Genomic DNA, 11,660 nt, shown 5'->3' on the forward strand with positions numbered 1-11,660 from the left:
CTCTCTCTCTCTCTCTCTCTCTCTCTCTCTCTCTCTCTCCTCTATACTTCCCAGGGGCTACTAATATGTAATCAGTGACTTCTGCCCAGGGGAAGAAAAGGAAGAGAAACTGGGAGGGAGGGATGGATTAGAGATAGTGGGAGATTTGGTGTGAATGGGATAGAGTTGAGAACTGAGGCGGGCCAGTTCACACAGGTTTCAGCATGAACTTCTTGTAATGGAGAAACAGTAAAGGTGACTGGACAGCTTGGAGGGGCAAAACCTGCAGGAAGGACAGCCATTCCTTGAAGGGCTGACCATTGTTAGAATGAGAACCCTAGAGTTTGTCTTCCCGGGCAGCTCAGACAGCCTTTTTCTTTTTCCTTTTTTTTAATGGTATTATTTTATTCTATTTTTGTTTTTATTGAGCTATACATTTTTCTCTACTCCCCTCCTTATCTTTCCCCTCCCCCTCAACCCTCTCTCATGGTCCCCATGTTCCCAATTTACTCAGGAGATCTTGTCTTTTTCTACATAGATTAGATCCATGTTTGTCTCTCTTAGGGTCCTCATTGTTGTCTAGGTTCTCTGGGATTGTGATTTGTAGGCTGCTTTTCTTTGCCTTATCAAACAGCCTTTCCCAAGGCCATCACCTCAGAATCTCACAAATGCATAGAAAACGCCACCTGATGACCAGTTCCTGGGCTGAGCTCAGGTCTCTTTGCAGCAATTCTCACTTCGCTCTTCAAAAAGGCCTTAATGCCACAGTAAAAGAAATGCGAAGTGTTGCCATAGTACCCTATTATGTAAGTAATTGTATCCATTTTAGAAAAGCAGTGGGTAAATGTGTTAAACTGAGAGTTACTTCTCAAAATACACATTATGGCTGCACGAGTTCCTGAAGCGCTACGTTGAAACAAAACACAGCTGGCCTCTGTGCAAGCTCACCTAAAATTACTAATGTCTGCCCCAGGAACTGGACACGGAGGTCTCAGTCTTTGCTGTCGCTATAAAAGTAGTCAAACAGTTTTAGGAGTAAATTCAGGCGACCATAAGACACTGCAAATTTACAAGGAACTTATTAGGTGACAATGGTGGAATGATTTCCAAGACTACTCTTCTAAGATAACTTGTACTAGAGGCTCCCAAGGACAAGGGGACAGAGGAGTCCCAGACAGAGCATTGAGGGGAAAGAGCAGTTTAAGGCCTGACTTGTGTTCAGTTGCTTCTACTTTTTAGGCAAATTTTATAACGTGTTTAATAATGTTCTAAAAGGTAAGGGGTTAAAAGTTTTGGCGAGTCAAAGTAATCTTTGGATAAGAGAGAGAACGAGAGACAGAAATGATCAAATCTGCCTTAAGAGATAAACTAAGAACAAGTCACATAGTAAGAAACTGGAGCAGTGGAATTCAGGTTTGTCTGCTTGCTTGGTTGTTTGCTTTGAGGCAAGATCTCAGGTATCCAGGCTGGATTCAAACTCCCTACGTAGCCGAGAAAGGCCTTGAACTTCTGATCCAAGGACTTCATGTAAGCCAGAGAAGCACTCTGCAAATTGAACTACAACCTTAGTCCCTGGAACTTGATCATGAGTGTAACCAGTACAGGATAAAGATAAAAACTTAAAAGAGAAGAAGCCTAAGTTGGAGAAACACAATCTAGAATAGAAGGGAATGGAAACCGGGGGAGGAGACAGGAGAGGATGGGTAAAGCCAGACATCTGGAGAGAGAGGACTGGAGGCGAGAGGGGGCTGGTGGCGAGAGGGGGCTGGAGGCGAGAGAGGGCTGGTGGCGAGAGGGGGCTGGAGGCGAGAGGGGGCTGGAGGCGAGAGGGGGCTGGTGGCGAGAGAGGGCTTGAGGCTTACCAGCAGCGTTCACAATTCTCTTTGCTCTCACAGATCCTTGTGGAGTTTCCACATCCCATGTTCCATCTGGTCTGGGCTTCAGAGACGTCACCGGTGCAGGATACTTCAGAAGGGCCCCGTATTTCCTAGCCCCGGCAGCCAGGGCCATTGTCAGAGAATAAGGATCGATGTGACCATCTCCTGGATTATACAGACCTGCTAAAATCTAAATCAACCATAAGAAAGTCGGTATTCCATGTTTGTTTAGTATTCAATGCATTTTATAGCCTGCTAAACAGATGTTTACTAAAATTAGTCTTTAAAAGTCTGTCAGTGGCTAGAGGTGTCCAGAGCTGAGTGGCAGAGGGCTTGCCTGAAATGCACAAGGTTTTGATTCCAGCATAAAAGGAAAGCATCTTGATGGCAGGAGGAACACCTTTTTTTCTAAGTCCTACCCAGACTTGAGCAAGATTCACAGTGAGAGCTGACTTGTCACAATGGCAAACAGTTTGATCCAGCCCTGCAATGGTCTCCGATAGTTGGACATACGCCACTAAGAACGAAGGGCACAGTTTCTAAGCTGCAGGCTGCTATGCTCTCCAGTCAGTGGCTAAAGCTAACATTAAGTTCTAGACAATAGAAATGTAAAGGAAACGGTTATATGGTGGCTTCCACGAGCTACTCCAAAAAGACAGCTAGTGTCTGTACATCTTTGTTCCTTTCTTCATCCTGGGGTCTGGAATTCAGATATGATGGCTGGGCTTCTAACTGACATTGTGGAATAATAGCACAAGAGTCACCACACCCCAGGTATGACGATTATCAAGAGGGTGACCTGATCCTTGGAATCTTGCTGACTTAGTGACTCTCAGTTAGGGTTCCTATTGCTGTGATGAAACACCATGACCAAAGCAACATGAGGAGGAAAGGGTTTATTCAGCGTAGGCTTCTAAATAACACATCACCATCAAAGGAAGTCAGAATAGGAACTCAAGCAACAGAGGAACATGGAGGCAGGAGCTGATATAGAGGCCACGAGAAAATACTGCTACTGGCTTGCTCCACTTGGCTTCCACAGCCTGCTTTCTTATAGAATCTAGGACCACCAGCCCAGGGATGGCCCCACTCACAACAGGCTGGGTCCTCCCAAATGGATCACTAGTTGAAAATGTCTTACAAGCTTGCCTACAGCCTGGTCTTATGGAGGCATTTTCTTCACTGAAGTTCCCCCCATTCAGATGACTTTAGCTTGTATTAAGTTGACATAAAACTAGCCAGGACAAATGCTTAAATAGACTCACTTAAACATTATTATTTCAGTCTCTTATGTTTAAAATAAAATCTAATTCTAGCAGACATATCAGTTACAATATATTGAATTATTCGATGCCTGTAAATAAAATTACATATGTGTTAATGCATATCAGATATCATCTGGGTCTGGTGGTGCAGGTAATGTAATTCCAGCTACTAGGAAGACCAAGGCAGGAATTTCAAGTTCAATACCTGTTTGGAACAGAGTTCAATGCCAGCTTGGGCAGCTTTGGGGAGACCTTGTCTCAAAATTTAAAACAAAAGGGCTGGGACTGTAGTCCAGTGCTAGAGTAGCAGCCAAGTGGTAGGAAGTACTAGGTGTCCATCTGCCCTGCATTCGTAGGCCCAGATATATGCATGAGGAAAATGTATGCTCAGTTCATAGTTCAGCAATGCCTTCTTGTAGTCCACTTTGCGTTAAAGCTTCAGCTTAGGCATTCGGAGAGAAATAACAAAAGGATGGACTGAGATGAGATGAGTTGGCAGGGCCAGCAGGGTGGCGTGCTATAATGCGATCTCAGCTATCGGACGAGAATTTGCCATCACCCATGAATTCAGAGTCTTGACAAATAATTTTTTTCCTGCATCTGTTTAAACTATTTTGAGCTCTTTGCCCTTTTTTGATGTGATGTTATTACATTACGTTGATTGACATTTAGTTTTTAAACCAATCTTGCATTCCTGGGACACACTCTATTTGACTATATTGTAGAATCCTTGCTCCAATTTACTGGATTTTTGTGAAAGACTGTGCATCTATATTCATGAAGGGCTATAGCCTGTCTTTTCCTCTGATGCTTTTCTCTCGTTCTTATGTCAGAGACATACTAGTTTTATAGGTTGTGTCGGGAAGTATTCAATTCTAATTTTAGAAGACTTTGTGAGGGATTGGTATTAATTCTTCAAGTATCTGTTAGAATTTATTAAAGATATCACCTGGGCCTGGACTCTTCTTTGTCTGAGTTTTTTTTTTTCTATAATTTAGTCTTTGTACTTATGGTTCCAGTACAAGAGACTTTGGTTTTCAATGGAATTCACACTCCTGCCTACTTGCAAATGTCACCCTGGTGGTTTGTCACGACCATGTCCTTGTGGTGATCCCATGTCTGTTTGGTTTGGCACACTGGCCCTGGTCCATGTGTTTCCATTGCTTAATATCTTTGAGAAAAATCTGTAATGATGAGCGTTCCTAGGCAAGTGTTGCAGGGTTGACATCTAAAGAGACATAAATGGATTCTCAGTAGCGTAGCGGAGGTGATTTCAATGAAGACACTGTTAGCACATCAACTCATAGACAAGGCCTTCCATGCTCTGTAAAAACCCACAAGAACACAGCGCCCCAGCACCCACAGCGGTTACACAAACACTCAGGGGCAGGAACTACTGACAGTCACCAGCAGGGCAACAACGGTCTGCTTCCCCCAAGTAACCCATTGACTACCCACACCCAGGACGTGTGCACAGCACAAGTCAGGGGCCTGGGTTCAAATCTTTCCTCCAGCAATTCTGAACTGAACAAACTCATCCCTCTGTGTAAACTTTTTAAGATTCTGTTTTCTGGGCCCCAATAGCCAGATTTCGCATAGGAGGGGCTTAACATGGTCTCTGTTGCATAAACACTACTGAAGTAGATGCTGACGCCGCTCTCATAATGGTGAAAGGATGGTCATCCAGGAGGGGAAAAAAAAAACCTTTAAATTCCCTGTCAGTGGATTCTCTGCAGGAAAGTCAAAGTTGATCTAGATCTTCCCCAGCACAGTCTGAAAGAGAAGTGCAAATGGGGCAAGGAAGCATATGAGGATGGCACAGGGCTTCTTGAGTTTTAAAAAATCAGAAAACCCTTTCTAGAACCATCACAGCAGGATGCCATTCTCTTTGAAGTTCCCCAATAGACAGCTGCTGTGTTAAACTTCAGTCTGAGCGGTCTGGTACTAAAAAGGCTTTGAAATGTCTCTTTAGCCAACGTGGGCAGAACTAAAGGGTTTTCATTGCCCCTGCATATGTTATCGAGTAACAGCTCACCTTGTGATTTGCCCATATCCCAGGATCAGTCATCTAAATGTACACACGGGTTACTTTTACTTTTATCTTACCAAACTCATAAATTCATGGAACTCACTAAAATACAGTTTTAAAATAATTTTAGTTCAAGTTGACGAAGTGAAATTGCTCTTCAGATAGATACCTTGTTCAAGCAGGACAGTGGTGGCACATACCTTTAATCCCAGCACTCTGGAGGCAGAGGCAGGTGGATATCTGTGAGTTCGAGGCCAGCCTGGTCTACAAAAAAGAGTTCCAGACAGCCAGGGTTGATGCACAGAGAAAACCTGTCTCGAAACAAACAAACAAAAAATACCTTGTTCATGTTGAGCAAAGGGAACATCTCTTGGATTTTTTCAGGCTCAATGATATACTGTTCAGTGGCATGCCAGTTGGTCCGGGTCATTTGATATTTAAATTCATCTACCCTTACAGGAGTCGTGGCAAGTCTGATACTGCCTGGTTGATGGAATCCCACCGCCTGTGACAATAATGCCAATAAAAGAACATCAATAAACTTCCCCCTGGCATTCACACACAGATCCCCAGCACAATGAAGCCTCAAGTGTGTAAAAGAGAAGTTTAACTATATAGCTAACATAATAATTACACAAAATATATTTGCAGCTTATGAAAAGGTATTCATCTGGCAGCAATTTACCCGGGGTTCCTATATGCCAGGCAGCACCGAAAGCCTGAGGTGAAGGGTGGACGAGAGAGGCAGAGCCCCCGACTGATGGAACTGTCCGTCTGCAGCTATAGGCAGGGCAGGTAAGAGCATATGGTTGCATGGACTGAGGGGTTCCAGTGCAGAGTGGAGAAGCAGCACATGAAAGGGAGAAAGCGGGAGGATTTAGGGAGGGATTACAGAGAATCCACACGCTGCTCTGGGGAGGGCAATTGTAAGTCAACACTCATTTGGCGTTTCTTAAAGTCTATTTGAAAAATTTCGGTGAGGCCCTAAGTCATGGAACAAGAGGAAAGCCCTGGTCTTCAAGTTGTTCACATCACAGTCTGAAGGAAAGAGCACCAGTCACAGTGGGACAGTGTGTTAGAACAGTGTGCATGCATGTATGTTAGAACAGTGTGCACACATGCTGTGTGTTAGAACAGTGTGCACACACGCTTGTGTTAGAACAGTGTGCACACATGCTTGTGTTAGAACAGTGTGCACACACGCTTGTGTTAGAACAGTGTGCACACATGCTTGTGTTAGAACAGTGTGCATGCATGTATGTTAGAACAGTGTGCACACATGCTGTATGTTAGAACAGTGTGCATGCATTCTGTGTGTTAGAACAGTGTGCACACATGCTTGTGTTAGAACAGTGTGCACACATGCTTGTGTTAGAACAGTGTGCACACATGCTATGTGTTAGAACAGTGTGCATGCATGTATGTTAGAACAGTGTGCACACACGCTTTGTTAGAACAGTGTGCACACATGCTTGTGTTAGAACAGTGTGCACACATGCTGTGTATTAGAACAGTGTGCACTCATGCTGTGTGTTAGAACAGTGTATGCACATATTTGTGTTAGAACAGTGTGCACACTCATGCTGTGTTAGAACAGTGTGCACATATGCTTGTGTTAGAAGAATGAGGGGTTGGTCGTCTGTGTAGGTTGACAGAAAGGTGGTTCCAGTTAGAACAGGAAGGAAGAAAACAACACAAGTTTAGAAAGCAGGTGTGAGAGCACCCAGAACATTCCAGCAGTATACACTGTTGAGAACAATTAAAGCACACGAGCAAAGGAAACTGAGGAAAAAGAGAATGTTAGAAAGTCAGGAGATGAAGACGGGGAGCCTCAGACCCTGCTAAGTCTTTGGTCTTGATCCTGCAAACTCTGGGGAGCTTTTAGTGGCCTTCAGTCAGAATAAATGCATGAACACATTAAGAAGCCTTTGATCTTAGCTCAAGGAAACTTTTTATTTTGTGAGCACAGTCACTATGAGAAAGGATAAAGACAAAGATGGGGAAGAGGACTTAGCGTGCTGTTTTTAAATCCATGCGGCAGTCAGCGCACCATCAAATCCTGTGCAATCCACTTGCTGGAGTGCTCCGACTTCATAGTCTCTAGGTATGGGAACTGACTAAACAACATTTGAAACGTTGTTATTTATTATTTCTTCTGCTGTGGGGTAATCCTCTTGCACACTGTAAAGCCTCGTCACTGGAATTGGATTAATAAAGTACTGATTGGCCAGGAGCCAGGCAGAAAGTATAGGTGGGGTGGCCAAACTAAGGATGATGGGAAGGAGAAAGGCGGAGTCAGGAGTCATCAGCCAGATGCAGAGGGAGCAAGAGATGAATGTGCCCTGCTAATAAAGGTACCACCGTGTGGCAGCGTGTAAATAAGGAATATGCGTTAACTTCAAAATGTAAGAGTTAGCTAGTAACAAGCCTGAGCTATTGAACAAGCATTTGTAATTAATATGAACCTCTGAATGATTATTTGGTACTGGTGGGTGGGAGGGAAATGTCCGACTACACTCTTCCTTTAAAAAATGAAGAATAGTTAATTACATGGGTAATATGCTTGAAGAAACTAAAGTGGTGTTAAAATCAACCTTGGTTCTTACCTTAACCTTTCCTTCTCTACTACAGCCAGCGCTGCACATGGATTCTATATCTGAGTGACTGACTTCACGGACAACTTCAAACTAAAAGCATTTACCTGTCCAGTTTCTTCTTCCAGCTTCTCGTACAGTTTGATGCTGTCATAGTGTATTTTCTTCAAGTTTATCCCGGGGTGAAAGTAAGTTGTTAAACCTGCCTGAAGAATAGGGAGAGAAGAAAATGCTGAAGTAAGTCGGCATTTGCACAATGTTGATAACTCCTCTGCTAAGCAGCAATTTCATGCTGAGGAGACAAGAAGAAAGTATAGGGTGGGTGCAAGAAAGAACACATTGGTTGGAGGCCGCAGAGCAGATGGCTTATCACATGGTACAAGAAGCAACTTCAGTCATACAAGTAGAGTAAGAGCCAGCCCACAGACATGTCCAGGAAGAGCCTAAAATTCACGAGGAAAAGGGTGAAATGGAGTGGGTTAGGTGGAAGGTTTAGAACATCTGCTGTTGTTGGTTGCTTTTTATCTGAAATGCATGGGACCAGAAGTGTTTTGATTTTAAGTTTGGAGACCAGGAAGATGGCTTGGTGGGTAAAGGTACCCATTGATTTCCCAGAGCCCACTGGGTCTTAAGAGAGGACCAACCACTGCAAATTGTCCTCTTGAATTCATGGCACATGTCAGTAAATATGTGCACACACACACACACACACACACACACACATAAATTAATTAAATGCTGAGTGGTGGTGGTGCATGCCTTTAATCCCAGCACTTGAATCTCACTACAGATGGTCGTGAGCCACCATTTGGTTGCTGGGAATTGAACTCAGGACCTCTGGAAAAGCAGCCAGTGCTCTTAACCTCTGAGCCATCTCTCCAGCCCTAATCCCAGCATTTGGGAGGCAGGTAGATCTCTGAGTTCAAGGTCAGTCTAATCTATGGAGTGTGTTCCAGGATAGCTAGGGCTACACAGAGAAACCCCGTCTGGAAAAACCAAAACCAATAATTAATTAATTAATTAAGTGGAATTGAAAAACAAAAATAAAGATTTTGAATTTTAAAATTATGAACCAGCGCAGAGCAATGGGCATCTCTCGGGACAACTGGCGAAAGTGCTGCAAGATCGGGGGTTAGAGAAAGTCCGACCACAGGAAGTGGGAGTACGAGCTGGGGCGGCCTGCTGCCAATGCTAAGACTGGCCCTCGTGGTATACACAGTCCAAGTGTATAAGAGGCAATAAGAAGTTCGGTGCCCTAAGAGTGGATGTGGAAAGCTTTTCCTGGGATTCTGAATGCTATACTCGCAAAGTGAGGATCATTGATGTTGTCTACAATGTATCCAATGACCAGCTGGTCCGCACCAAGACCCTGGTGAAGAACCGCATTGTGCTTATTGACAGCACACTGTACCCACAGTGGTACGAGTCCCACTATGCATTGCCCCTGGGGTGCAAGAAGGGGACCAAGCTGACTCCTGAAAAGGAAGAGATATTAAACAAAAAACCATCAAAGAAATTCAAAAGAAATATGATGAAAGGAAAAAGAACGCCAAAATCAGCAGTCTTTTGAAGGAGTAGTTCCAGCGGGGAAAGCTTCTTGCCTGTATTCCTCAAGACCAGGCCAATGTGGCAGAGCAGATGGCTGTGTGCTAGAAGGCAGGGAGCTGGAGTTCTATCTGAGGAAGGCAAATAAACCATCATTCATAACTCATGTAATAAAGGTGTTTATTGTTCTACATTTTAAAAATATATTTGTGTATACATAAAAATGCTCAGGTCTATACAAAAAAGAAATCTGTGTGTTTCCTAGACACATTATATACACATTATATTATACAGTATGTCAAATAACCAAATAGGGAGCACCTACACATGTTTGTTGAATAAATATTGATTAATTATTCTTTAGAAAAGATTGATAAATATTAGAAAACTTGTAGCCCCTTCCGTCAACTCTGAGAGGTGCAATGTAGCATCCAGACCAAGGATTCTAAGCAATTACTGAAGCAAGAGTTTTCTTAATTAAGTATCTGGGGTCTCATTTTTCAGCTAATTTATCTTGGGGAGCTCATCAGAACACAATCTGTTCAAACTCAAATCCATTTAGGAATATTTATAACTTTCTCCTAAGGGAATTTGAGTCTCTGAAACTCAAAACTATTTCCCATTAAAGTCAATCAACCACTGTTTAGAAACCAGAAGCTCAATGCTTCCAATCTTGTCGAAGCGTCTAGCATACACACGAGTGATGCTTCTGACAAAAATCCCATCCTGGTTCCGAAGGCGTCTTGTGGCACTGCCCTGGTGAGAGTATTGGAACGTTTCCACCACAGAACTCACACGGCTGAACTGCTCTTTCCCTTCCACAAGCTTGGCATTTGGTGTGCATATGAACTTTCCTCATCCAATCAGTGAGCATCTCTGGCCTTCAGGTATCTACCACTGACCCCAATTCTGTCTTCAGTGCATCTTCCACCCGTCAACTGAGAAAATGAATGCTCACAAGTACTGGCCAGAGCTCTGATTACTCCTGGAGATCCTGTAAGCCACAGCCCTGGAAGAATCCAGGCTTAGTCAGTGTTTCTATTGCTGTGAAGAGACACCATGACCACTGACTGCAAAGCTGAGGAAGAAAAACATTTCACGGGGGTTTGCTTGCAGCTTCAGAGGTTTAGTCCTCTGCCATCATGGCAGGGAGCATGGTGGCACACTTGCAGACATGGCAGATGAGAGTTTTACATCCGGATCTGCAGGCAGCAGGAAGAGAGAGAGACATTGGGCCTGACCTGAGCTTTTGAAACCCCCAAAGCTCACCCCAAGTGACCCACTTCTTACTTCAACAAGGCCACACCTACTTCAACAAGGCCACACCTCCTAACCCCTCTCAAGCAGCCCAATCCCCTAATGCCCAAGCATTCGCATACATGAACTGGAGTAGGGGCAATTCCTGTTCAAGCCACCACACCAGGCCACCAGAAAGTTCCATTCTTTATATCCACCTATTATGTATTTTCTGTTCCCCTACCTCAGAAACTAGAGACTAATGAATTTTCATTTGAAAGAATCACATGGACTCACTGAAGATATTTAGCCCCGTGTACTTTGTTTAGGGAACACACACAAGTCTTTGAATCAATTCAGAATCTGCAAATTTTTGTTGACGTAAATTTAAAATAACAAGAAAGGAACACTCTTCCCTATAGTGCAAGGACAAATACCAAGTAAGAAAACATTGCAGGAAAATCATGAAGGGTTGCTAAATAATGGGGGTGTGTTGGATGTCAGCTCAGGTTGTGACCCCCTAGTCTAATATGTTTCCTGTCTCTCAGGGGCCTCTACTGCCTCAGAGAACCCAGCCATTGGCCTAAGCCATCATCTATCCCAGTGGCTCCAAGTCCTTTATTCATACACGCATGCTCAGTTAGAATGTTTGCACATAACCACTAAAACATTCTCATGCCTTTATTTACACATAACATGTAAATATAGGTTACTGTATTAATAGAGATCGTAAAACACACTAAATGAGCTTGGGATGAGTGAAGTATTTTAAATAAATTTCATCTTAGTTACTGTGCCGGAAAGCGTGTGAATATTAAGCTCATGAATCACGTTTTCGATAGAGCATGGTGATTAACGCACTTCATTATTGAGCTGAGTACACGGGATTGAAAGTACAGCCTGGTTCTGGGCTTGCTTTACATCCAAGATGGCTTATTTGTTTGAATTCCTTTGTGCTATAATCAGTCTCCCTATGTAGCTCAGGCTGGCATTAAACTCTCAGTCTTCTCATTGGTGTGAGCAAATACCAAAGGAGAAGCCACTAGAGGAAGAAAAGGTTTATTTTGCCTTCCGGTTCACAGATTACAGTCCATCACGGTGGGCAAGGCCCAGAGCAGAGGGGAGGGGAGCAGAC

The 11,660-nt window shown here is 43.6% G+C and overlaps 1 protein-coding gene and 1 pseudogene across 1 annotated transcript in view; one reads left to right on the forward strand and one right to left on the reverse strand.

The window, feature by feature from the left end:
• Window positions 1–11,660, reverse strand: part of Dmgdh (dimethylglycine dehydrogenase) — a 68,672-nt gene that overhangs the window by 47,892 nt on the left and 9,120 nt on the right. The window contains exons 3-5 of the mRNA XM_050153754.1: window positions 7,852–7,950; window positions 5,491–5,655; window positions 1,842–2,046 (exon numbers count right to left, since the gene is read on the reverse strand). Of these exons, the coding sequence (XP_050009711.1) occupies window positions 1,842–2,046; window positions 5,491–5,655; window positions 7,852–7,950 (469 nt within the window). The remainder of the gene's footprint in view (window positions 1–1,841; window positions 2,047–5,490; window positions 5,656–7,851; window positions 7,951–11,660) is intronic.
• On the forward strand, window positions 8,830–10,758 carry LOC126508485 (40S ribosomal protein S8-like; annotated as a pseudogene).

This window comes from Alexandromys fortis, unplaced genomic scaffold, assembly GCF_014885135.2.
Source record: "Alexandromys fortis isolate MF-2015 unplaced genomic scaffold, M_Fortis_MF-2015_v1.1 scaffold_79, whole genome shotgun sequence".
Lineage (NCBI taxonomy): Eukaryota > Metazoa > Chordata > Mammalia > Rodentia > Cricetidae > Alexandromys > Alexandromys fortis.